This window comes from Oryx dammah, unplaced genomic scaffold (genome assembly GCF_014754425.2).
Source record: "Oryx dammah isolate SB20612 unplaced genomic scaffold, SCBI_Odam_1.1 HiC_scaffold_4, whole genome shotgun sequence".
NCBI lineage: Eukaryota > Metazoa > Chordata > Mammalia > Artiodactyla > Bovidae > Oryx > Oryx dammah.
The window spans coordinates 36,752,475-36,779,951 of record NW_024070188.1 but is presented as its reverse complement, the minus strand read 5'-3'; the positions used below and the strand labels follow the sequence as shown (position 1 = coordinate 36,779,951).

The 27,477-nt window shown below is 33.0% G+C and overlaps 1 protein-coding gene across 1 annotated transcript in view; it reads right to left on the bottom strand.

The window, feature by feature from the left end:
• Window positions 1-27,477, bottom strand: part of ASCC3 (activating signal cointegrator 1 complex subunit 3) — a 339,817-nt gene that overhangs the window by 59,725 nt on the left and 252,615 nt on the right. Inside the window, exons 31-36 of the mRNA XM_040239121.1 lie at window positions 22,650-22,787; window positions 22,426-22,546; window positions 21,184-21,316; window positions 17,323-17,448; window positions 11,492-11,603; window positions 11,170-11,304 (exon numbers count right to left, since the gene is read on the bottom strand). Of these exons, the coding sequence (XP_040095055.1) occupies window positions 11,170-11,304; window positions 11,492-11,603; window positions 17,323-17,448; window positions 21,184-21,316; window positions 22,426-22,546; window positions 22,650-22,787 (765 nt within the window). The remainder of the gene's footprint in view (window positions 1-11,169; window positions 11,305-11,491; window positions 11,604-17,322; window positions 17,449-21,183; window positions 21,317-22,425; window positions 22,547-22,649; window positions 22,788-27,477) is intronic.

Sequence of the window (27,477 nt, the reverse complement as noted above, 5' to 3'; positions counted from 1 at the left end):
TGAAGTTCCATAATTATTGGAACTTCATCTGCCAGTGTGAAGGAGTGTGAAGGATCCATAATTATTGGAACTTCAATAATTCCAATAATGTTGAAGTTCCATAATTATTGGAACTTCATCAGCCAGTGTATAAGTGTGAAGGATCACACTACATCAGTGTGCTGCAGTATACTCCATGCCTGGAACATAGTGTATCCTCAGTAAATATGACTAAATACAAGAATAGCTAACACTAAGTACTGCAGATGAGCAAATGAGCACTGTTCTCTTCTTTGCCTATATAACATTTAATCTCCCCAATAATTCCATGACATACTTATGGAGGTGATACCACAAAAGTCACAGATTTGGAATCACTCTTTAATTAAATTATAGGTTTTTTCTTTAAAATACAATGACCATGAAAAGAAAAATTCAGAAGGATTAATGGACAAGAAACTGTCTTTTGAGAAAGTGACCAGGATATATAAATCTCTTGTTCTGTTGCTAAGTCCTGTCCGACTCTTTTTGTGACCCCAGACTCCTCTGTCCATGAGATTTCCCATGCAAGATACCGGAGTGGGTTGACATTTCCTCCTCCAGGGGATCTTCCCAACCCAGGGATCAAATCTGCATCTCCTGCATCAACAGGTGATTCTTTATCGCTGAGCCACAGACTAAATAATGGCTAATGTATGAGGGCCAGTAGAGGTCTGATAACAACCAATGAGATTAGAGAACAATTCATTAGTTGTTAAGTGTAAAGAAATATGGCCAGAATTAACAAACAAATTTAAAAAAGGGTAACTGTACTGTTTTCATTAAGCGAAGTGAAGTTGCTCAGCAGTGTCCAACTCTTTGTGACTCAATGGCGTGTAGCCCACCAGGCTCCTCCGTCCATGGGATTTTCCCAGGCAAGAATACTGGAGTGGGGTGCCAATTCCTTCTCCAGGGGATCTTCCCGACCCAAGGATCGAGCCACCAGGGAAGCCCCTTAAAAATCCCCTCAAACTTACAAAAGTAATATTTTCTATAAAACAAGATTCAACAAAATAAGATGGCTACTATAACAACTTGCTCTTAAGTTATACCACACATTAGGATACGCTTTAACACACTGTTTTTATAACTAGAGAGTTTATAAAAAGTTTATCTGAAACTGTGTTAATACAGTTTAAAATTATTTTTTAAAGCACATAGTGTTTCTATTGTGTTTATACTATTACATAAAGAAAAAGTCTGGCATGTTAGTTAACGTAATGAGCTGTATATCTCTCTCTACACCAAGGAGTATTTCTATGGTCACTTTTAAAAAATTCCATGTTTCCAAAACAATGTAATACCAAAGGACTCTGAATTATACTAATAGGGGGTTGGGAAGGATATTTCATTTTTCTTTAGGATGTTTAATTTTTCTTTTGCTCTATTACACAGAAAATGATACTGTATACCTAATACAGTATACTAAATAATACAGATACTAAATAAAGTATATTTAGTTGGCTTTAAGTATCAGGAATGATCACACTTATTTACCTACTTGGCTGCTTTGTGAAAATAAAAGGCAATACTTCAGCATTATTTCTATTGGGAAGATATTTAGGACAGGAACCATGAACTTAATCAACACTATTAATTGAGGATGAAGCTAGCATAGGTTTTTGAACTGCTCCACCTGCTGGACCAATGAAACCCTAATCATAATTTCAGAGTACTTACATTTTACTGGAATGAAATTAGAAACATTTTGGGCCGAAACCAATTTCTAGCATATGGAAATTATATTTTAAAATGTTTTATTCACTATTAAAATTTCTATTTATTTTTCACTTATCTTTATAGTCTAAATAATGCTCTACTTACTCAAAGTAGAATGAAGTGACAAATGGTTAGAATTTAGGTAAGAGATTTTATCCTTGGATAGACAATAACCTTCAATCTCATTTTTATTACATTTTCATTACATTTTTATGTCATTGCATGTGTACTGACAATTCTAGTTATGATATCATTAATTAAGCAGCGAGTTACTACCAATGATAAAACTATATTCAAAACCAAATTAACAATGATTTACTTTGCCAAGTGATTAATGATAGGGTTCCCTGAAAAGCAGACTACCCTGGAGTTTTATAAATCTGATTTAATTTACATGAAACCACTCAAGATTTTATTTGTAATTTTAAAATGTCTAAGTGGAATCTCCTTTTGCAAATGCTTTTAACATGACCCCCAGGAGCTCAGTGATCCAATCTTGCCCCTAGGCCAGGCTAGTAACTTGGACTTTTGAGGACAATGTCAGCAACTCTTCTGCCATGAATGCCATAAGCAGGACTGAACACTTTCTGTGCAGAGACAAAACTATCTGGAGCAGCCCCAGCAGCAGAGACAGACACACTCAGCACAAGCCTATTCCTTTGTTTTTATTAGGTTCTTTGGGCTCTAGTACAAATATCCTTAAAAGACATAGCTCTGTCTTCTATTTCCTTGGTATTCCCCCAAGAGTGCTGAGTATTAGCTAGAACACTTTGCAAATCTTCACTGTTGTTGATAAGCCAGAAGTATTTTTTATAGACAGCTTAGGATAAGAAGGTTAATAGTACATCCATTTTTTTATACCTTAAAAAATTACATATATACACACATAATTATAATATTATATGTATAATAAGTATATATGTAATTACACACACACACACACACACACACACACACACACACACCTTTTTATATACCCTGGGCTTCCCTCATGGCTCAGAAGGTAAAAGAATCTGTCTGCAATGCAGAAGACCCAGGTTTGATCCCTGGGTTGGGAAGATCCCCTAGAGAAGGGAATGGCTATCCACCCCAGTATTCTTGCTTGGAGAATTCAATGGAGAGAGGAGCCTGGAGGGCTACAGTCCATAGGGTCACAAAGAGTTGGACACGACTGAGCGACTAACTTATTTTTTATATGCCTTGCTTTGTAAATTTAAATAAAAGGGCAAAATAAGATTCAAGAAGATGAAAAAGAAAGTGCTCAATACAAAACCAAGCAAAGGGGAAAAAAGAGAAGGGCATTTAAAAGGTTGCTGGGGGATAAGAATTCTAATTTCAGTTCTGCCCTTTGGGAGCAGTTTTTGTATTATTTTTTTCCATACAGATTTCTGTCATCTTGAGCAAAACTGGGTCTCTGATGTTTGAAAACATGAGAAAGTTAAACTAGGTGATAATGAAAGAAATATTAAAGCTATTCATACTTTGGTATCTAAACTCATTTCTTAGTTAACAACCCTATTTAATCACCAACATTTGGAATTCCAGTAATTGTTAGCTGTTATTCTATGGGAGAGAATAACTGAAAGCCGAAGAGTAACTTGAAAAAAAAAAAACTATCAAAAATTTAAAACAGGTCAAATTTAAGGTAATATTACAAATACATTTTAGGCTCATCAGAACATCATTAGCTTAAAAATCATTAGAGGACTCTACTACATCACAACAGATCTATCTGAGAAATGAAAGTTTTCACCAGGAAAACTTTACTTAAGTTTTTTCTGAGCTGAGAAAACCTTCTAAGTGTGGAAAGCTAGGAAGAAGCTAAGGAAATAACAGAAAATAGGGAATGTCTCAGGAAAGAGACCAAGAGAAGTAGAAAGATACCTTTTTTTTTTTTTTTTCAAGACATCTGCCATCTGTGCCTCTCCCAAAGATGCCAACCAGCTCCCCAGACTGAAGGTTAGGGAAGCTCTCCTCACGAACCCTGGAAGATATCCCATTAGGTTTCCCCACTAGGATGAGAAAGAGTAGCAGATGGGATCCTGCGATTGTCAGGAGGTTATTTGGAAATGGAAGGCCATGAGGTTGGTGATGTTCACTGTTACTCAGTTAACCTTTCCTCCCTTTCATTTTTCCTTTAATGAACTCTTTAATTTTGCATGTGTGGTTCCTTACCAATGGTGTTCATATACGGCTTGTCCTTTTTATTTATCACATTTAAAACTTCTTCCTTAGGAAAAAAACTCTTGTTCATTTTTCCAAGTTTGTAAGAAAGATACATTTATAATTTTCAACTGAAAGATCTGTGGTTGTGTCCCAAAGAGAACAAAAATTTAAGCATTAAAGATGTTGTATTACTGAAAATATTCTCTATATGGGCAAAGAAAGAACCAGTATGTTTTTAAAGAAAGCAGTGCAGAGAACTGTCAAACCTGGAAGTTTATTAATATATCAAAATTTTATCGCTTTGGAGCTTTCCTTAATTTGGAATGGTTCAATTTTACATTAACACATGAAGCCCATAATTTTAGTCAAAATCCAAGGCTTCATGGAAAAATGAGAATCTCACAAGTTTTCAAATTGGATATTTGATATATAATCTCATGTCTCAGTGTAGTCACTAGAACCTTAACAACTAAGTATATCTTTTTAAAAACAATCTACTGAAAATTTAAAATGTGTTACTTTCAGGTGTACAGCAAGATGATTCAGTTATAAACATAATTCATTCTTTTTAAGATTCTTTTCTCATATAGATTATCACAGAATACTGAGTAGATGTCCCTGTGTTGTACAGTAGCTATTTGTTGATTATCTCTCTCTCATGTGTGTAGGTTCATTTCAACCTCCTGATTTATCCCTCCCTGCCATGTTTCCTCTTTGGTATGCTTGTGTTTGATATCTGTTAAGTCTGTTTCTGTTTTGTAAATAAATTCATTTGTTTTATTTAGATCAGAATACACTTGGGGCATATTTTGCTTTGTTTTAAAACTATTAATACTATAGCAAGCATATTATAAAAAATTCACTCAAATTTCCCCTAACTTTGAAATCTCTTCATTCTATTACTCTGTTAAAACAGGCTCTTTCTGAAACTCCACTGCACATATCAAATCACAATCCATTATTTGCCATGATGACAGGCATTTTCTACTCTACTTGGCTGTCAGTGCCAACATCATTAAAAGATTCTTCAAATTACTTTTTAAAGGTCCTTTTCCCTCAGGATTTTCACTTATATCTAATTAGACTACTTACTCCATGCCATGTAATCCCTGTTGCCAAAACTGCTAAATGCTTCAATAAGTAGGAGGAGGGCATCAATGGAGCAAGACAGATGTAATGTCATTGGTTAACAATAGAAGTGTGAAGCAGCTGCCTTAATTATGAAGCTTATTAATTCATGGTGTTAGAAAAAAAACTTGGCAAGAGTTCTTATAAAGTACCTAACCTTTCCAAATAGCATCATATTGCTTAAAACTTAAAATATACACTTTCAATAAGGAATGTTGAAATAATTATTTTGCCAGTAATTAACATCTGCATTTAAAACCTGTAAGTCTATGTTACAAGGTCACACATAATTTTAAAAGTAATTCTGCTTCTTAAGTGACTTTTAAAAAGTATCTACCATCAAATTTCAGTACTTAAAATTTTTTTACAGTTGGAATTAAATCATAGAATAAGGATAAATTATGTCTAAGAGAGGAAGTAAGGAGCAGGGAAAAGAGTTCTGAACAGCTACTTCATATAAAACCTGGGGAAACTTAAAAAATATCCCTCATCAAACATCAGTAGCATTCTCTACATAATATTAACATTTACCACGAAGTGTTTGAGTATTATAAATAATGTATATTAAATGCCTGGCATGTTGTAGGCACTTCATAAAAGGCAGTTGGTATAATTGTTTAATGAGTATATTGAAAAGACAAGATTCAAATAAATGGGTTGCTATCATAGAATAAGTGAAGAGAAATAGTCTCAATATAATCTTCAGTTTTACACCTAGATTATTTTACTATTTTTACTATCTTTACTCTTTATAGAATATTTTACTATCATTTAAAGACACACACACAAAAAAGACAATGACATCTAAAAATGTAAGCCAGAAAACAGCTCAATTTCTTAGGAAGAAGATAGGCGAAAATGGGATTTTCAAAAGAGGTGTTAGTAGAGAAGAAAACTTTAGTGGGAGTGTGTTTTCTTTTTAGGTGTTGACTAAAACAAAAGATTTATATTTAATGAAGTTATAATTAACAGGAATTAGTTCTTGAGTGTGTAACAGACTGTCAGATTCAGAGAAACAAATACCACCTCATTTCCCCCATATATTCTGAAGGATAAAAAACAGTCCAAGTATCTGGTGAACCCAGAGAAAAATACCATACAGATGATACATTTTTATCTAAGCCTCATCCTTGCCTCTTCTGTTCTAAAACAGAATGATCAGCGTCTACCATACCAAATATGATATGCAAAATTCCATCTTCTCTTTTAGTTCTGTTAATAGTTTTATCATTTGTAAATATTTTCTAATCCTTTTTGAATCTATATATTTTTGGCCTACATTATATTTGTCAAGTGAAGTAATAAATTCTCTGAGTTTATTACCTAAAAGATCATATGGAGCTTCCTATTAATTATGAAAGTTACCTGTGTTCACAATCTATTCTTACAGTTCATGATTTTAATATTTGTTAACTGATTCAAAGCCTTTACCTCTTTAGACTGAAATGCTCCAATCATATACTTTCCATCATTGGAGCAGCTCTCATGGGCCCATTCAGACTTTATCCATGATGTTCTTTTGATGTGTGGCCAGCAGAAATGTATATAGCAAATCTTATGCACAGGAAAAATTAACTTGAAGGAAGAATACCGTATCCTATTTTGTTTTTAGAGACTCTTTTTCATGGTGGACAATATTTTGTTGTGATTCTTGGAGTATCACATTGTGCTGGGGACCTCAGTCAGGAGCAACACCTAAGTCTTTCATAGTTTATTACCATGCCCATAGTTTATGCATTAAGACACACATACACAGAGTTTGTCACTAATGTTCACTATTCTATGTCATGCCCTTAGAAAGAGCCTTATACATTATAGGCATAAAGTAAGCATTTTTTGGATGAATCAGTACATAGTTGGTGGGTAGAAATGTGACTGATGGAATTTAATATGGACTTGAATAGAGTAAAATATTAAAGATAAACATCCAAATTATACATACTTCATCACATGCTTAAAATATTTAATTTCATTAAGCCTAGCTCTTTACTATTTGGAAGAGTTTAGTTTTCATCTTTAAACTCATCCTTTGTCAAAAGGGTGATATTGTCAATATAGTAAATGTTATTCTGCAAAATACCACGCTGACCCTACCCAGCTTACTGACAGAGGAAAAGGACAAAAAAGACAGAATTCAGAAGACAGGGTACACATGTACCTAATGTTAGGGACTTTTTAAAACCAAACCTGACAACTTTTTGGTATGGAACACTGGTAGAGGGAAGTTTTAGGGGCCAAAAACACTGTGAAAGGAAGCATACCATGAGATGACCTGATTCTACGGCTTTCTCTTTTTAGTTTTGAAAGAAAAACTATTGGCAATAAAATTGTGAAAGTGTGAAAATGTAGTCGCTCAGTCATATCTGACTCTGTGTGATCCCATGGACTGCAGCCCGCCAGGCTCCTCTGTCTGTGGATTTCTCTAGGCAAGAATACTGGAGTGGATTGCCATTCTCTTCTCCAGAAATGAAAGTTGCTCAGTCATGTCCACCTCTTTGCAACCCCATGAACTATACAGTCCATGGAATTCTCCAGGCCAGAATAGTGGAGTGGGTAGTCTTTCCCTTCTCCAGGAGATCTTCCCAACCCAGGGATCAAACCAGGTCTCCTGCATTGCAGGTGGATTCTTTACCAGCTGAGCCACAAGGGAAGCTCAAGAATACTGGAGTGGGCAGCCTATTCCTTCTCCAGAAGATCTTCTTGACCCAGGAATCGAACCAGGGTCTCCTGCATTGCAGGTGGATATTTTACCAACTTAGATATCAGGATTCATGTGTTTTTAAATGCCTGGTAAAAGTCACTGAATGTTTTAATATTCTTTTTTCATTCTACTGTTACCTTCTAGTTTGTTTTCTCTGCACAAACAATAATCACATTGGAACATAATTAGAACACCTAAAATAAAAATCTTAATGAACATAATTTCTGCATGTAATTTAACCAAAAGTTAAATATAATATGTAGCCTAAAAAATGAGAAAACTTTATGCACTGCCAAAGTTAAACTGATGAAAATGTTACAGTGAATTCAAAGTAATGCCCAGGAGAATAGAAGCTTTTCAGTTGTGATCTTTTCAGGAATACTAAAAATTTCTCTTAAAAATAATTAAATTTTAAAAATAAAAAAGTTTGAAAATGACTTTAGAAACATTAGTGACAGTATCTAAGTAAAAGGAGATGCTGACAGCAAATAAATTATAATACTGTGTTGTTCAAAAACATAAGGTGACATTATTAAACACTATAAAAACAAAAACAGTGCTGGTAGACAAGAGGACTTTCACACACACTGTTTTTCTTTGCCTTCTTGTGTTTGTCATACCCTCCTCTATAGCTCCGCTTGACCACTTCTTTCTCCTTGTTTCAAAACCACAAGGAGATTAATATGCAGTTTTGGAAGTGAGAGCAGAGATGATAATGAAACTATGTTGAGACTCACTTAGGAATCTCACGTGTGGCCACAGAATAATATTTAAAAACACTTCTCATTGAAAGAATGATTTCTAGAAATTGCATTATAATAACTTCAAACACAATCCTGATTTATTATTTAATGTTTCTCTGTTATACTTATGTTCTCGTATACATAGAGAATAGTTTCTAAACAAGAAATTAGCAAAAAAAGCAGTACCTACAAATCTCCTTTTCCTACATTTGAGTCCTACACTCCTGATGCCCCAACATCTTCACTCAAAAAGAGGGCTCACTTAAATATTACAGACTTAGTTAGATACTACCGAGCAGAAGCTGAGAGCTTCCTGGATCAAACACCATAGGATGAAGACATTATATCATTGTTGCTGTAGAAATTATTAAGGGGGTTGCTGAACAATATCTACATAAATATACTGTAGTTTACTTTAAATAGATTTGCAGATGATTCATTTTTCTTATTATTCACAAAACAGTTGACTCTATTTTAATAAAGCTATACCAGGAGATTAGCATATGTCATTTTAGGCAGTGTGATACTGGAAAGAAAAAGGATGCTGAAAGGATGTGAACAGACCACTTGTTTTGAACAATGTCTTTTTATGTAAAAGACAAAGGAGAAAAATGATTGAATTCCCTTGGTACTATATACATTTGTGGGCTTCTGTAGTAGGTGGTTTGATCCCTGGATCAGGAAGATCTCCTGGAGGAGGGCATGTCAACCCACTCCACCATTCTTGCCTGAAGAATCCCATAGACAGAGAAATCTGGCAGGCTACAGTCCATGTGGTCGCAAACTGGTGGATACAACTGAAGCAACTAAGCGTGCATGCACAAATAGTGGGTGGAAGAGGATACAGAATGTAATAGGTATATGGTATTCACAAACCTTTACGGAAACAATATGTACCCAGTCTTAACATGATATACTTTAAACCTCCCACCTCAGCATTTTCCACCTCACTCTGGGTGTGTGTGAGAGAGAGACGAACACACACACACACGCACACAGGAGAGCAGAACAGGGTAGTGGTTAAGAACTTATACTAAGATGCTAGACTGCAAACTACTCACTGGATGTGCAACCTTGGACAAGTTGGTTAATCCTTAAAACATGAATAATAATGGGATTTTATCAATACCAAATTAGTGACTGCTGTTAGGATTAAATGTTTATCAATGTGAAGTTCTTAGAATAGTATCTGGCACATGAAAAGTGCTCAAAGGTGTTATGTATTATTATGTGTTTCCAAGCACTTTTAAATATTAAATTAGGCAAATACATCAATGTAGGTAAATATGAAAGAAACATTATATTCTTAAATCTAACAGATACTAGTTTAAGATGCTTGCTGAAATTAATCATTATTTTACTGTCTTTCTCCTAATCTTGTTTTTATGAATCCGTCTAGAAAATGATAAAAAAACTCATTCTTAGAAATCTAAAAGAAATTCTTAATTAAAAAATATTCTTATCTCAGAAATGAGTTAATTTGACAAAAAATAATTTTTTGATAGCTGTCTCATATACTTTAATCCTCCTCTCATTTCTATAGAGCAAATAATAGGCAACTGACTTATACAGGATCCATCCACCCATCCATCAATTGGTTAACAAATATTTTCTGACTCATTACATTGTATGTGACCCTATAATACACACGAAAGCTATACACTAGTTTCTTAAAGGGAAAACATTGAAACATTGGAAAATTGTGAGGATACTGACGTCTATTGAGAATGATAAAGCAATAGGAAAGGTAGGAAAAAAGCTAATAAGTAAGTGAACTACAGCAGACTCAGTAAGGGCCTTAAAGACATTATAGTCCAAGGGGTCTTAATGTTTTAAAAAAGTACCAACATACCTGAGGGGTAAAATACAATATTTGCTGCTGCTGTTCAATCACTAAGTTGTGTCCAGCTCTTTGTGACCACATGACCTGCAGCATGCCAGGTTTCCCTATCCTTCACTATCTCCTGGATCCCAACTAATATGCCAACAAAGTTTTATGGTAAATTATTATACATAAAGTCAACAAAGAAAAATAATAATACATATATAATATATAGGAAAGAAGTGAAGAAGATACCGCTAATAGTAATTTTAACTTCAGTATTAAATTTAGTTCACAGCTTCCTGGCAAAAAAACAAAATAAGTAGAGTATAATTTTTTACCATGTGATAAAGCTGACTGTATATTTTTTTCTTGGAAGGGGGGGATGGGAGGAGTTAACTTTTCTGGCATTAATTCTAAGAGAACTTAATCAAGTGGATCCTTATGTTAAAAAACTTCAGCAATATCATGGATTCCACAGAATTCCTCAAAAAAGCAATAAGAAAAGCTTTCAACTATAATTCACAAAGCTTAGTACACTGAAGGATAGGGTAATCACCTGGCTGCTGACGACAGCCCAGTTTATAACTATTATCCTGGCTTAAATATTAATAGTGCCAGATTCCATTCTCAAGCTGACTCAAGTTTGCATGATAAATTACGTGGTCATCTTATCCATGGGGAATTTGGCCCAGATATATCGCTTTGTAGTGATCTTGTTTGACAGAGCAACGAACTTCATAAAGTTTCTGCCAAATTTCAAGAGGAACTAGAAGGCAACAGTTTATAAGACTCAAATTAAAAGAGAAGGTATAACATATATAAAATATAATCCCTTTATATTAAAAACAATGCAATAATATGAAACTCACACTTAGAATTGAAAGCAATTCTTCAGTCCCACATTCAGGTTTTAAACGCTCCTTGAACATTTTAACTGTTTGGTGCTTCAAATAGTAATAAGAGGCAATGCGGCCATATGTCAGAGGCTCAATGCTCCGATTATCCTATTTCAGAAGAAAGATAAAGTAATGTAAATAGAAAGTACGATAAATGTATTCATAATATTAATAATTAATACTGCATGTTGCTATTGCAACATTTCATTACAGTTTTTGACTATCATTAGCAAAAGCCCTATTGTTGGAAAGCTGGGCAATCTTTTCAATTGGAATGTATATGACCCAGTCGTACCTCTCCAATTTCAATACAGTAGGAATGTTCCAATTCAACCAGGGACTTCTCAACCAGATTGGACAGAAACTTGTTCACAGAATCATGGCTCACATCACTCAAATTGTAGTAGCTAGAAAACAAGCAAGGTCATTATTTGTTTCAAAATATTTTCTGTTAAAACTGTCACTTCAATTTCACTTTGTTCTTTTCAGAATTTAAAAAAAAATCCATTTATAGCAAATCAAAGAAATAAAGCAACTGCAATAGTGATTTCTACCTTACAGATCAAAATCCTCATACTAGAGTTTATTGATACTGATGAAGAATGGCAATACATTCAAAATATGAAGGATAAGCAGATAAAATTCAGCAACACATTAAAAAGACACTAATTTTCCAGCATTAAAACTATTTCAGTTTATGCATCTACAGCAAACTAAATCTATGTACTAGATTCAGAAGCGGCAAGAAGCTTATTACATATAAACATATAATTCCCTTTTATATGTAAAACTCATCCGGAGTAACATTAAAAAACTCAAATAACTATTGATTTGGGTAGTAGATAAGTTATTTTAGGAAATTTAGTCAATTGTTGTTCCCTGAAGGAATATTCTAAAGATTAGAAGGAACATCTTCAGGCTAACAAAAAAGCATTCTAACTATGCTTACCTATACAGAAAACATACAGGTTCAGCTCTATATACCTTCTACGTAAAAATTTCAGGACACATGCAATTCACCTTAATGCTCTTCCCTGTAACTCCAAGAGGTTTTTGGCAAATCCCTAAGATTACTAGGAATCTGTGCCTGGGAAAAGATCCAAGAGCTGAGGGACCATCCCCACAGTCATGGCAGACCGCTAATTCCTGCTGGGTGAATCCTGTTGCCTAGTCAGCATGGAGAATTACATGCCCTACCTCCATCCAAATCAAGGATACAAGCCTCAGAAAACAGACTGTCAATACTGTAACCCCAGCAAGAAGGTCTAACACCTGTACAGGACTAGGAAGGGGTCGCACAGAGTCGGACATGACTGAAGCGACTTAGCAGCAGCAGCAGCAGGAAGGGGGTAGTCAGAGCCTGGGGAAGAAAGTGTTAACAATCTCAAATGGGAGACGCCTTAAGGCCTGCCAAGTATGGTGATTTTCTTTCTTCCAAGGGAAACAGTTGGGGTCAATACTATAAAAATTTATTTAAAAACACAAAAAGACGGATTTAAATCATAGCAGGATATATTTTCATTAGAAAGAGAAGTTAGCCCAAATATTTAGGTACCCTCAAATATGAGAGTTTCCATTGAGTGTGGATTAATAATAGGTTATTTATTTAAATCATAATTAAATGCTAAGGATTTTCTTATAAAAGAGAAATCGTTTAAATTTTAGTCTGTAGAGAAATTATTGCCTTTCCTGGAAAAGTTCTTTTCATAATCCCAAATGAAGCATCATTTATCAATGAACAGATAAACACCAGCTCGATCAGTGCTGTTATTAATTTAACCAAAATGTAACCAGCCATATGTGAAGGTGAAAAACCAGTATTAGAAACCATTAGAAACTACTTCCTTTATTCTGAATTATGACTGAGAAGCATATAGTTAGAATAATTTATACTGCATTAGAGGTAAAAATAAAAATTCTGGACATTCAAGGTTCCATAAAAGAGACAGATCCCCAAAGCTGTTTCAAATTATTAACAATTTTTTTCTCTTTTATATTTTTCCCAACAAATGAAATTTATCAGCCAGACTTTGTGCAATGTAAGCGCTTACTTTATATTTCACATTCTTTTGGCTTGCTAAGCCTATAAATTTTCCAATACTATTGTCAGCTGTCTGGACTAATACACCATTGATAAAGTTATATCTAACTGGACGAAAACTAGTGAAAATGTGTCCAGGACACTGAATAAGTAGTACTATTTGCAGAACACAAATCAAGCTATTCTTTATGCAATTAAAATTACAGAAAGAAGACATTGTGAAAATAATATTACCATGAAAAATGAAAAGTTGTGATTCCATTTCATCTATAAGTTTATTAGGCTATTAGAAAACAAAAAAATTCTCATGGTTGCTGCTACAGATAATCACAGACATTCCCATATAAAGATAACTGGAATGTCAACTTTACCATATTATGCTTTAATGAATTTTAATTTTAATTAATTTTTAATGAATTTGGTACACTTAAAAATAATACTTAAAACCATTAATGATAAAAACTTTTCTTTAAAAATGATTCTTTTAAAATTATTTATTTTATTCACTATTTTATGTATTTATAAGATATATTGTGATGGGCTAAAATCCCATCTGAAGTTTGTTTATTCAAATCTATTGGAAAATATTTTAAACTACTTTGTGGCTTTTATTCAGATAAAGTAGAGTCAGGATAAACATGTTTTAAACATTTATAATGAGTTTCAAAAAAAAATTAAGTAAAATCATGACTCTGAGACTCCAACAAATTATCTAATGACTACAGTAAAATATTATTCATAATCTAACTTGCTAAAAACTAATAGCATTTTTAGAGCAGAATAACTTAAAAAACTTCCATTGATAAATTTCTTAATATAGTTGTTTTTTTCCAACATGCTCATCAACATTATTGACCTGTATAAGAGTAGAAATGAAAATTTCAATTTAAGTAATTGAACTGACATTCAGTACATTCAATATTGAAACTTTTATCCTTGCTATATATGGGGGTTATCAAGAATTTTCAAAATCCCTAAAATTGTTTTCTTCAGATATTCTGGCATATGTAAGTGATTAACTTTATTTTTTAAAAGTGACAACTTTAAAAACAGAGAGTACTAGTTAAATATTACATTGTTGAATATAATAGTAAAAACTTTTCTCCTATGCAGCCAACACAAATAGTAAAATGCATATAGTTTTGCTAGTGATGACGACTTCACTGATCTATACCAAGTATTATTACTCTTTGTTAATATTTGAATTGAGATTCTAAGGTTATATAAAAATTTTCATATCCATTTTTTAGATCCCATAAAATTTTGAGAGAGAATATATTCTGACACATTTTTGTGAATAAAGGATGGAGCTTATATTTACATAATCTTCATTAGTAGCATTATATGGCCTTTGCTTTTAACATGTGAACATTCAGTAACCATGCAATTTCCAGCCTAAATAATTATAAGCATTTAGCTTAAAAATTACATATTAATTTTAATAATCACTTTACTAGCTTGTAAAAGCATGCAACTGCTAAGTAAAAAGGTTTGTTTTCATGTTGCACTAGCCACAGTAGAAAATTTATAATTTATTGGTTATTAAAGCAGAAATATTATACAACTGTTTAATTATGGATAAAGGATACAATGTAGTTTCATGCTCACTGCATTGAATCATCAAGTCATTATCTTCTCTCTGCTCTAAACAGACAGCCTACCTTTTTTGTCAGCATGGTATTTCATTTATTTCACAGAGAAACCCAGTTTCACAATAATTGACTTGTCAGAGGCTGTAATTTACGAGGCTGAGCTCTGTAAGATTTCTCTATATTGGACTCAACCTGCACACAAGCAGGGTTGAATATTTACAATGCTGTTAACAGGTGCTGAGTTGTTTAATGATTCTAATAGCCAGAAGCGTACTGAGAAAGCCAGCGGGATCACAATTACAGGCTGTTTGAACACAACAATTACTAGTCCCCTGAGAGGTGTGAAAGTCAAAGGCAGTTTGATACTGACAGCATCTAGCACATGGGCTAGACAGGCTACTTCTATTAGCAGTCTGCTGGGAAAAAGTTTAAACAAACCTCTCCCTATCATAAAATTTTACAAAGTTGACTACATTTAAAGAATCAAAAAGTAAAACAAGCTTAAAAAAATTAACTTTAAAAGATCTTATCAAAAGATAAACAAGAATACCTCACAAGAAACCTCGTTATCTTTTCCAACCTTAAAAAGAATGAAAGCTTACCAGCTGAAAAAGAGAGATTTTATTGTAATGTAAAACATAGATAAAGTCACACCAAACAGTTTGGATTTAATGTGAATAGTGGCAGTCATTTCCTGTTTGGTTTATGTAAACCTGGCCAGAGATCTCACTGGGAAATTTTTCATCAGTATAGAAATGCTGCTGCTATAACTGTCAGTACTGAGAAGTCATTTGTTACAGCACCATGCTTTTTTATGTTCGGATTATGCAGCAGTAATAATGACACAAATAATGGAAGTGGTTACAGGGACAGCTGAAACTACCACAACATTTTTTTCCCCTAGAAATATTTAGAAGCTTTCTCAGGGGAAAACAAGAGAGTAAAATTGAACATACAAATTGAATCCAGAACTCAATTTGAAATATATTATATTTCATGATGTACCAATACATGTGTTTATATATATTTAAACAAACTAATGTATACATATGTCTGTATCTACATATATATTTAATCTTATAAATATATCTCTTTATATGTATTTACATATATTTGCATATATATACATGCATATCAAAACATAAAAAATATACATAGACATACAGAGAACAACCCAGGAACTGAAATCTTTCTCAACATAAATTTTATTTTGGGTGGTGGTATGGTGTGGACACTTTACAGTAATATGAATAAATGAAGACAGTTGGAGAATTGGGTCATATTTATTTATCTATATGTATTTCAGGAGTGGTGCTTGCTCTTTCAATTTTTAAACAAACTTCAGTTTCTCCTTGTCACACTTACATGCATGCACACAAGTGTGTATACAAGCCCCTCCCACCCAAAGAAAAGTCAAATCTCAATTTATGGCACTGAATGACAGGAAGTATGAAGTATATATTAAAACTACACATAATACAAGCTCTTCATTTGAGACACTGATTTTAGCCTTCTTAAAACTTTTACTAGATCTAAAAGTAAGTGGAAAAAGTGTACCAATTTCCAGTGCTTTTCTTTGCTCTGGCTTTGTGGATAGGGGCTTTTAACACAGACAACAATAAAAAGATATTAGGGCCAATTAGAAAGAAAACTGCAGAGTATGACTATAGCAGATAAGTAAAATATGCAAACTGTTAACTTTATTTGGGCCTTTTCTCTTGATTTGAAATGTTGCTTAAAAATTTTTTTAGTGATATTAAAAAAATAAGTCTGAGAATTTCTACATTTCAACAGGGAAGTTCAAATTATTTATAACATTCATGATTATAATTGGCCTTCTTAATGATATGATAGATACTATCAGTTTTCTGATCAAAAACCAACAAAGGTTCTCATTTCACCCAGAATAGAAATCAAAGTTCTTACATGGGTGCCGAAGGCCTCATAAGACTAGTAAGACCATGGACCACCCACCCACAATCCCTAACCTCATCTCCTACTACTCTCCACACCCACCACTTATTTCACTTTAGCTGTATCTTCTTTTTGCTGCACCTTCATCACACCAGACATGTCTGCCTTAGAACCTCTCCTGTCCCCCTGGCCTGAAATGCTGTTCACTAGATATTTATGTGGTCAACCTTCTTACCTCTTTCAAATCTTTGTTCAAATGTCACCACTTATCCTATGTCTACTAAGTAAACCATATCTACTTTCCATTTCCAAAACAATATATTTAATTTCTGATCAAGAAAGTGAGATTTGAGCCAAATTTTTAGATATGATTAATTCAGTTTTAGGCATGTTGAATTTGAAATGATGGTAGGAAGTCCATGTGGCAACATTGAGAAGGTTGGTGGAGAAATGAGACTATACTTGATGGAGAGCAGATGGAGTGAAATATTTTGGGTCCTCCACAGACAGGTGGTATTTTAAATATAAAAAGGATCTTTAGAGAAGAACGATAAAGATAAATAATAGTCCTCTGCTTACCTGGGGTTCATGATAAGACGACGGAAAAAGTAAGTCCAGGTAATATAATCCATTGCATCTTGCTTAGATGTTATTGTACCACCAGCAATCTCTGCATTTAAATGGTCAGACAGCACTCCTAATAAACTACAGAGTGAGGAAGACATGGGAAACATACATGAAAATTAAATGAAAAACACTTGAACGCATAGTCAAGACTCGAATTTGATGTTCCAGGATATAGGACAAATGTGTTTCCTGTAATTTATATACTTTGTATATAAGTTTGGCAAAATGAATTGCTGGGTGCAAATAAACACAGGCTGATAGGAAGGGAGCTAGTAACTTTTACAAGAAGAAGATGAGAGCCAACGTGAGAGTAGACAGGAGACGACACACCTTGGAGAGCAGAATTTTCTTATAGGGCATTGGAGTAAGTATGGAATAACACTGAGGCAGATGATAGAGGAGTTGGTAGGAAATGGGGGATAGTTATGTTGGTGCAAGGATATTCCCTTCACTAATTCAGTGAATATTAAGTTCAGTCATATAAGATAAAGGTACTAGGTGTTGTGGAATATAGTGATGATCAGATGCACTGAAATACTGGCACAACAAAATGGTCATTTCAGTTTCTTATATAAAATACAAAAAAGGGAAGTACTGTCCAATAAAGGATAAAAACATGTAAATTATGATACATGGAACAATATATAGTATTAAAAACAGCTTCCACAAGGATGTTTTTAAGGATATGAGGAAAAGGTCATAATAAACTGAATGAAAAAAAAGTTGCTATATTCCTCTCCAGTCATCAGTGGCAGAGTGTAAATCTGTATAGTTAATTTGGAGGGCAATTTGGCAATATTATCTATGTGAACAATCACTATGACCCAGCAATTTCACTTTTTGATTATCACCTGTTAGGGAAACATTCAAAATTTAGGATAGGGAAGCAAAACCCTTCACTGCAGCAATATATGTAAGAGAGAAAACTAGAAACTCTGAATGCCCACTAATAGAGAAGTTAACATATAACTTCTGTATATATATTTTATAGAAGATAAAATATTATGTCAAATGTGCACATTTAAACTTTTAATCCATTTTTTACTGAAGTATATATAGAAAAAAATTACATAAACTATAGACATACAACAAGTAATATTCACAATGTGAACACATCTGTGTAACCAATGCCAAGATCAAGCATTCTCACTGCCTCAGAAGTCTTCTTTTTGTGTTTTTTAGTCACTCCTCTTGCTCAAAAAGTATTTTCACTTTTCTTTTCTTTACCTTAATGTACTGGCTTAGGTCTCTAGCACGATGCTTAATTACTGGCAGTGGTGAAGGCAACATGCCTGTATAATTTTCTATCTCTAAGAGAAAGCATTTAATATTGAACCCTTGACCATGGTATCTGAGGTAGATTTTTAGTAGATACTCTATCAGATTAAGAACATTTCCCTATATATTTGTTGGCTAACAGTTCTTATTATGAATGGGTGTGGAATTTCATCAAACACTTTTTAAAATATCTGAGATAATCATATAATTTTTCTCATGTTTTTCCTGCTAATACAGTGAATTATATTCAGGTATTTTCAAGTAATAAGCCTTTGCACTTATACTGTAATTAGCTGTAATATGTTATCTTTCTATACATTACTAGATTTATATAGGATTTCTACATTTATATTCATGAGAGACACAGCTCTGTTACCTTCCTTTCTGGTAAATTTATCAGGTTTTGGTATTAAGGTTATTCTAATCTCATAAAGTAAGTTGGCAGATATTCCTATCTTTGCTACTATTATAGAGTAGAAAAGAGTTCATGTTCAATTTCTTCCTTAAATGTTGTAAAGAATTCACTAGTGAAATGTTTGGATCAGAAAATTTCTTTGTGGAATGATTTTAAGTTTCAGACATAACTGCTTTGATAGATAGACTATTTAAATTTCTATTTCTTTGTGTGTCAGTTTTAATAAGGTTTTTTAAAAAGAATTTCACCATTTGATATAAAATTTAAAAATCTGCATAAAATTTTTCATAATATTTTATTATTTAAAATTTTTTTATATCTTTTGATTTCTGATATTGTGTTGTTCCTCCTTTCCTCTTGACCAGACTAAAGGTTTATCAATATTATTGATAAACTTTTGGCTTTGCTTATATTTTTTTCTAATGTATATTCGGTTTTAATTCATTAATTCTTTCTTATGTTTCTATCTTCTCCTTTGAGTTCAATTTGCTAATTTTTTTTCAAATTCTTGAGATGGATATTCAGTTAATTCATTTTCCCTCTTTCTTTTAAAATATATATTTATGGTTATAAATTTTCTCTTAGCACAGGATAAGCTATCTCCCACATATTAAATATTTTTATATTTTCCAAATTAAAAAAGTGAACATTAGTAGAAATTCTAACACTGTAAAAAAATCTCAATAACTGTTTACAGTATAAAAATGAGAAATGTGTTTTATCCTTTGCATTTAGAATATGGTAAATGAAGTTCAGTATATTAAGAAGCCAGTGATAAAAAGTAGCAAGTGATATATGTTAAGAATGAAAATGTACAAATCTGACAGAGAAAAGATTATTTTTTGCTGAGAAATGAGCAAAGACTTTGTCAAAGTTGTTGTTCAGTAGCTCAGTTATGTCTGACTCTTTGTGATCCTATGGACTGCAACACACCAGACTTTCCTGTCCTTCACCATCTCCCAGAGCTTGATCAAACTAATGTTCATTGAGTCGGTGATGCCGTCCAACCATGTGTCATCCTCTTCTCCTCCTGCCTTCAATCTTTCCCAGCATCAGGGTCTTTGGCAATGAGTCGGCTGTTCACATCATGTGGTGAAAGTACTGGAGCTTCAGCTTCAGCTTCAGCGTCAGTCCCTTGAATGAATATTCAGGACTATTTTCCTTTAGGATTAACTGGTTTGATCTTCTTGCAGTCCAGGTGACTCCCAAGACTCTTCTCCAATGCCACAGTTCAAAAGCATTAATTTTTTGGCCCTCAGCCTTCTTTATGGCCCAACTCTTACATCCATACATGACTACTGGAAAAACTATAGCTCTGACTAGATGGACCTTTGTCAGCAAAGTAATGTTTCTGCTTTTAATAAGTAATCTAGGTTCATCATAGCTTTTCTTCCAAGGAGCAAGCGTCTTTTAATTTCATGGCTGCAGTCACCATCTGCAGTGATTTTAGAGCCCAAGAAAATAAAGTCTGTCACTGTTTTCATTGTTTCCCCATCTACCTGCCATGAAGTGATGGGACTGGATGCAATGATCTTAATTTTTGAATGTTGAGTTTTAAGCCAGCTTTTCCACTCACCTCTCTCACTTTCATCAAGAGGTTCTTTAGTTCCTCTGCTTTCTGCCATCATTAAGATCTTTTTTTGTATAGTTCTTCTGTATATTCTTGCCACCTCTTCTCAATATCTTCTGCTTCTGTTAGGTCCACACGGTTTCTGTCCTTTATCACGCCCATCTTTGCATGATATGTTCCCTTGCTATCTCTAATTTTCCTGAAGCGATCTCTAGTCTTTCCCATTCTATTGTTTTCCTCTATTTCTTTGCATTGTCCATTTTGTCAAAGGAGAGCAAATAAGTGGTGGAGACATCAGATATGAACCTAAGTGTTCTGGCTCCAGAGTCAACATGACTGAACAAAGTACTTTACTGCTTCTTTTAAACAGCTTTGTTTTTTAGTGAAAATTATAATTTAATGTTGTCCTATTGTGATAAATGTATTGTTTCACTTCAAATAATTCTTCTGAACTACAAGTTTTACTGATTTTTACCTAATAAAATGTAAGCACAATAACATCAACCTGCTAAGACATAATCCGTTTAAATTAATTTACAGCAAAATTTACCTTGATTCTACTGGGAAAGGTTCATAAAGAAACTTTTTGTAAAAGTCTTTCTTTATGTCATGAACCAGAATTACAGCTTTGCCTTGGTCATCAAACTGAGGCCTCCCAGCACGCCCCATCATCTGGAGTACATCTATAAAAAAGAGGACAAGAGGTATTTTGTAATGTGGCATGCAGCACAAAAAATATTGATGGATTATGGCATGTTTCTACAATACCAGAAAATAAGAGAGTATTTTAAGACAAGGGATGCTATCTCTTAATAATTTAATAATCAATTCACTAAGGCAGAAAACTGAGTCCTCAGAAGAGCCTGGCAGTGTATGTAAAAGTAAGAAAGATCAAAGGTTCCTTTAGTTAAATGTTTAAAAAATGATATTTAAGAGTTATAACTACTATAATCCAATAAGAAAAAAATAGAACACATAGAAAAACCTCTTTAGCAGGGTAATTTGATTATTTTTACCTATGATAATGGATCCATTTAGGCCTCATCCTCAACTCAACCATTGTATAAAATTTTTCTTTTATACTGCAGGAGTCTCTGACATAAATTATCGCTGAGAAATGATATAGGTCTTCTATGCATTAACTGAGTTAAAATATTCATTTGGTATATTACCCTGTTCAAAACTCACTAAAAATATTCTATCAGGTTTTAAAATACATTAATTGACTTGTACGAATTATAGCAACCAGTGCTTTGGTTCTAGAAGTCCTATGGAAACAATCATGTCTATTGAAGAAGATTTAAAATTAAACATAATATTTAATTATAATTTATGGGGGTTCCCTGGTAGCTCAGACGATAAAGAATCTGCCTGCAATGCAGGAGACCCTGGTTTGATCCCTGGGTCAGGAAGACCCCCAGAGAAGGGAATAGCTATACACTCCAGCATTCTTGCCTGGAGAATTCCATGGATGGAAGGGCTATAGTCCATGGGGTAGCAAAGAGTTGGACAGGACTGAACAACACACACACACTGAAAGTCACTAATAGCTGCTAATCGGTACTAATCTCTTTTTAATTAAAAAAAATTACTTGTGCTTTTGACATTCATTAACAAATCAGATAAGTAAAAGTAAAAATGGCTCAACATTTTGAGTTATATTTTTACTGGGAACAAAAATTTACAACTTGCTCATCATATGTGACCAATTCTCTAAACTTTAATTCATGCAAATTCAAATTATTAAGACTAAAACAGAAGTCTAATGTATTTGTAAATTTAAAAATATTACCTGTAATAGGAAAATCCACATATCGTCGTGTTTTTCCATCATAATATTCTGTTCCCTTAATAATTACTAAATGAGCTGGAAAGTTTACACCCCAGGCTAATGTACTTGTAGCAATAAGAACCTAAAAAATAAAAGATAATATCTTACTTCTAACTAAAATACAACTTTCAAGTCACTTTTTTTTTTCAAGTCACTTAAATGTCTGTTCATGGGGAAAAAAATACCTGAATTTTACAATTTACAAATAGTTCCTCTACTGTTTTTCGGTCCCTTTCATGCAACCCAGCATGATGCATTCCTATTCCAAAAGCAAGTGTCAGCTTCAGGTTGGAATCTCTTATTGTTCCAATGATGTTCTCCATCTGCAAATAAAAACACAATTACGAGTTGTAGGTGCACGAGCTTTACATTTTTCATAAGACTATATTTGGTTAATTTTGTTTTTTAATTCTTATGGGCATAAAAATCTAGGCCGCATCTGCAATAATGATTAAAGTTAAATTAGCTGAAAAGAATATCTGCTTAGTGAGAATGTATAGCCTACATTAATTAAAATTTAAATGCTATCAATCCTATTTTTTATGTATCAAGGAAAAAAAATCTGTACTCATTACCCCTTAATGAGTCACAACTATTAAAAGGGATGCAATATTGCCTAAAGATGTTTCAGCGTCTGTTTGTCTTGTTACAGAAAAGACTTCTATTTTTTGGCTCAGTAATAAAAATTTTGGAAGGACAAAAAATTAATGGAAAAAATCAGTTATAATCTTACCAAAGAGTAAGCATTCAAATTTAGACTTTCTCATTGAACTTAGTGACCTGGTGGCAAGTTATACCCTCTCTATGCCTCAGCTTCTTCATTTAAAAAACCAACCTGGTATATACTTTTACTTACTTCTCATGTTTTTGATCAATAGTTCAATTAAATACTTTTCATTTTCATTTCATTTCATTTTTTAAAATGTTTCATTTTTAATAAATTATCATAAACTTTCACCCAGTTTTATATGTATAATACTAAATTTACAATTTATTATTAATTAATTTTTTTACTTTATGGACTTAAAATTTAAATTGGCCTTATGTTTTCTTGCTTATAAAACTGCCTCATCTTGAGATCAAATACATATGCACCCACTATTTCTTTAACTTCTGATATAGTTTTATTTTTACATTTAAATATTAACTTGTAATTTATTTTGTAATAAAAAGTATGGTAGAAATCTAAGTTTATTTTTTCTAAACAGTCCATCAAGTATTCTAGCAATATTAAGTAATTCTTATTTATTTATTTTATTTGGTTAAGTAACTCTTTACCTTATTTATTTTAAATGCTAATTTGATTGTATTCAGAATTCTCATACATTCCATGTTTTGCATTGTAAAACAGATTGCATTTCCAGCCTCAGTTTAGCTCACTGAATTTTATATGTACAAACAGTTTCTGAAACTCATATTTTATAAATACTTTCAGAATATAGTGATAGAAATCACTTTCCATTTTCTACATGGAAAATACTTAATGCAACCCAGATTTTATGCAAAGGGAACAAATCCTTTTTTCTTACAAAACTCACTAGTTTTTCTGTGTGGGAAAAAGTTGTTTTATACCAATTATCCAAAAAAAAAAAAAACAGATGAAGTTTCACTTTATAATAATTATCAATGTATAAGAAGTAGTGCATAGACTAGGTAACATTTTATTAACATATACATCAGAAATGTCATTTATCCACTTTTCTGAATTGAATGCAATGTATAAACAATTCGTTCTGTTTCACAGTCACAGTATAGTCACCTGGTATTCTTGCGTTATTTTCTTTATAAACTGTTTGCAAGAATATGGAAATGTATTAGCGTAAATACTGACTACAAATGTATGCTATAAAGAAAGGTGCTGTCCTGTCTCACAAATTATGTTAGCCATTCTCAAGTGACAGCCTATTATCCTTTTCTTGTTCAATAGTTCACTGCATAAAATAGCTTCAATTTATGCTATCAAGAATTAACTCGCTGATATTCGAGCTCTGATAATTAGTTTGGGGATTTTTCAGTTTTACATCTTAAATATCACTGTATATTTATAACTTGGTTAATTTTCAGTGTTCCATGGCAATGCCAATCATATCGAAAAAGTAACATACAATTTACCATAGGAAAGAGGAAGAGTCCTATGGCAGGTTTGACGAGGCAATAATATCTTGTCCTTCTACATCAGGGAAGCCTAGCTGCTTCTCATTCCTCTGCCCCCATTTTCACATAAATCAACGCATTAAAAAGAACTATTTGCCTATCTGAACTGGTAAAGACCTAAAATTCTCATGAGGACAATCACAAAAAACAACTTCATTTATTACATGGTTACTATGGATGAATTCTGAGTTATCTGTACATTATAAAAAAGCAAAATTTATAGTAATGTTATTCAACCAATAAGCATAAAATATTACTAGGAGAGACTGTTTAAATTTGAAAATATAATTTCTGACTAGATTATATGCATCTTTATTGCTATACTTAATTTCATCTTGATCAAAACCACATGAGCAAAATTTTTTAGGAATTTAAGCATGCTAATATATATAATTTGTTGAGTACTTACTAAGTATCAGGCATTGTGGTTATGACTTTACAAAAATAACACTTAATTCTTTACATAAAGTAATATAGCTCTAAAGTAACACTCAATTCATTTATATAACACATTATACTTCAAATTAAAAGACTGGGTGATCTTGAATACTATATAGTAGTTTTTCTTAATTCTGGTTCCATGAGAGAATTGAGCCTCACAAAAAAATATCTGAATTACCACTGTCTTAATTTTTTCAAGGACAGTTAGTACCATTTAGATGCTTAGGAGAAAGTTCATTTATTACATTCACTGAATGTCATAGGACATTAAGGCCTAATTCTTGTCAGAAAGGCTGCTATAGAATTTTAAAAAGAATAATCATAATGAAAACTCCTTGCTAGAGGAAGTTTTAATGCCACAGTTCACTTCTGTCCAAGTAACAACTGCTGTAAGGCACAGGTATCTTTCCATAAACAGTCTCTGAAATATGTCTGACTATATGTTAGCGAAACCAAATTTTTTTTTTCAATATTAAAAGGAAAACAGATCTATGCTCCTCTAAGTAGTGCTCTTTTTTTAGGGTGGTGGGGGAGGAGGCACATATGTAAACTGTTGAACCAATTACTTTAACTTAATAGAAACTTTTTTTTTTATATTTTAAATTTATTATACTCAAAAAGCTTTTGTAGAAAGATAGGATTCCATTTAAGTAGATACATTACTCTGTGCCTGAAATACATTCCAGTCAGAATATAATTCAGTGAGTTGATGACAATGCTGGCTCCAAAAGAAAGGAGGAGACCAGATTGGACAAGAATGAGCTAACAGATTGTGCAGCCCAGTTCTGTCCCTTTGAGTGTGATATATTGTTTCAAGATGCTAAAAACCCATACTTTCTCAAAGCATATCTGCTGTGCTGGTTTTCCCATTTTCACAGAATCCTCATTACCAGAACTCTGTACTCTTTTCAAAGCACGTCAGACTCAGACCATATGCCACTGAATAATGCTTATCAATTGTATAAAACACTCAATAAAAGATGCACCATACAGAAGAATAATTAAAGTTACAAACACTTTCTTTTTTAAAAAAATAATTAAATACATCACATCTGGCACAGATGTTAAATGAAGTTAAAACATTTCCTCATAATTACTATTATTCTTAAAATACACTTCTTTATGATACACCCTACAGACTAAAGGGGAAAAACAAAAATAAAAGAAACACTTTAGAACAGTCTTTTGATCTACTAATATGAAAAAAATTTAAAAATAAAATTAATTAAAGGTAGTATGTTTTCAAACTTTACTGATACACCTCAGAACATATTCTCCTGTGCCTTATCTGAGACCCAAAACAACCACACCTCAAAGTAATTTACCATACTGTTAATATACAAATGTATTTATAAATGATTAAATATACAATTATATGAGAAGTAAATATGTAAATGAAATCTAAACAATAAGATATAAATCTTTGCTATGTCTGCTAAATAAACAATATTATTTTCAATGTTTGCTTTTTGTTTAGTCTGATTCTTAATAATAGCAGTATCAAAACTGGGTTATAGGGTGAGATATTAAAATTTTTTCTTTATTAACGTTTCCAACTTAATTCACTATGCTATTGGTCGGAAATCCCAGTATAAGCGCTTCACATGGTGGCTGTGTGCCTGTAAAGAATCTGCCTGCGATGCAGGAGACCTGGGTTTGATCCCTGGGCTGGAAAGATCCCCTGGAGAAGGGAATGGCAACCCCTTCCAGTATTCTGGCCTGGAGAATTCCATGGACAGAGGAGCCTGGTGGGCTATAGTCCATGGAGTTGCAAAGAGACTCAGACATGACTGAGGGACTAACACTTTCACACTATTAATTTCTGAACATATATTTTATGCTCATTTCAATTTTTGGTGAGTGCAAATTTCAAAACATTCTTGGAGAGCATTTTCATAGATGTCTGCTCTTAAAATGCAGAGAGGGACTTTCCTGGTGGTATAGTGGTTAACAATCTGCCTTGCAATGTAGGGTATATGGGTTTGATTCCTGAGATCCCACATGCTGCAGAGCAACTGAGCCTGCAGGCTGCAACGACTGAGCCTGTTTGTCACAACTAGAGAATCCGTGTGCTGCAACAAAAGATCCTGCGTCACACAACAAAGATCTCACATGCTGCAACTAAGACCCGAGGCAGCCAAATAAGTCAGTAAATAAATAAATATTAAAAAATAACCAAAAGATAGAGAAAGTTGATAAAAGGGACATAATAGCATTCTAATCTAAAGCAGCATAATTTTAAGCAAATACTATATTAATACAAATTAAATCTGTGAAGGATCACAAGTAAAAGATTATGAATATATGATCAAATTTTACCACAGAGCTTTCAGCAAAAGAATATCTGTTTAAAAAAGTGCTATTCAATGTAATGACATTTACTGAACATTTAACTTTCTTCTAGGTCTGTCCTAAGCA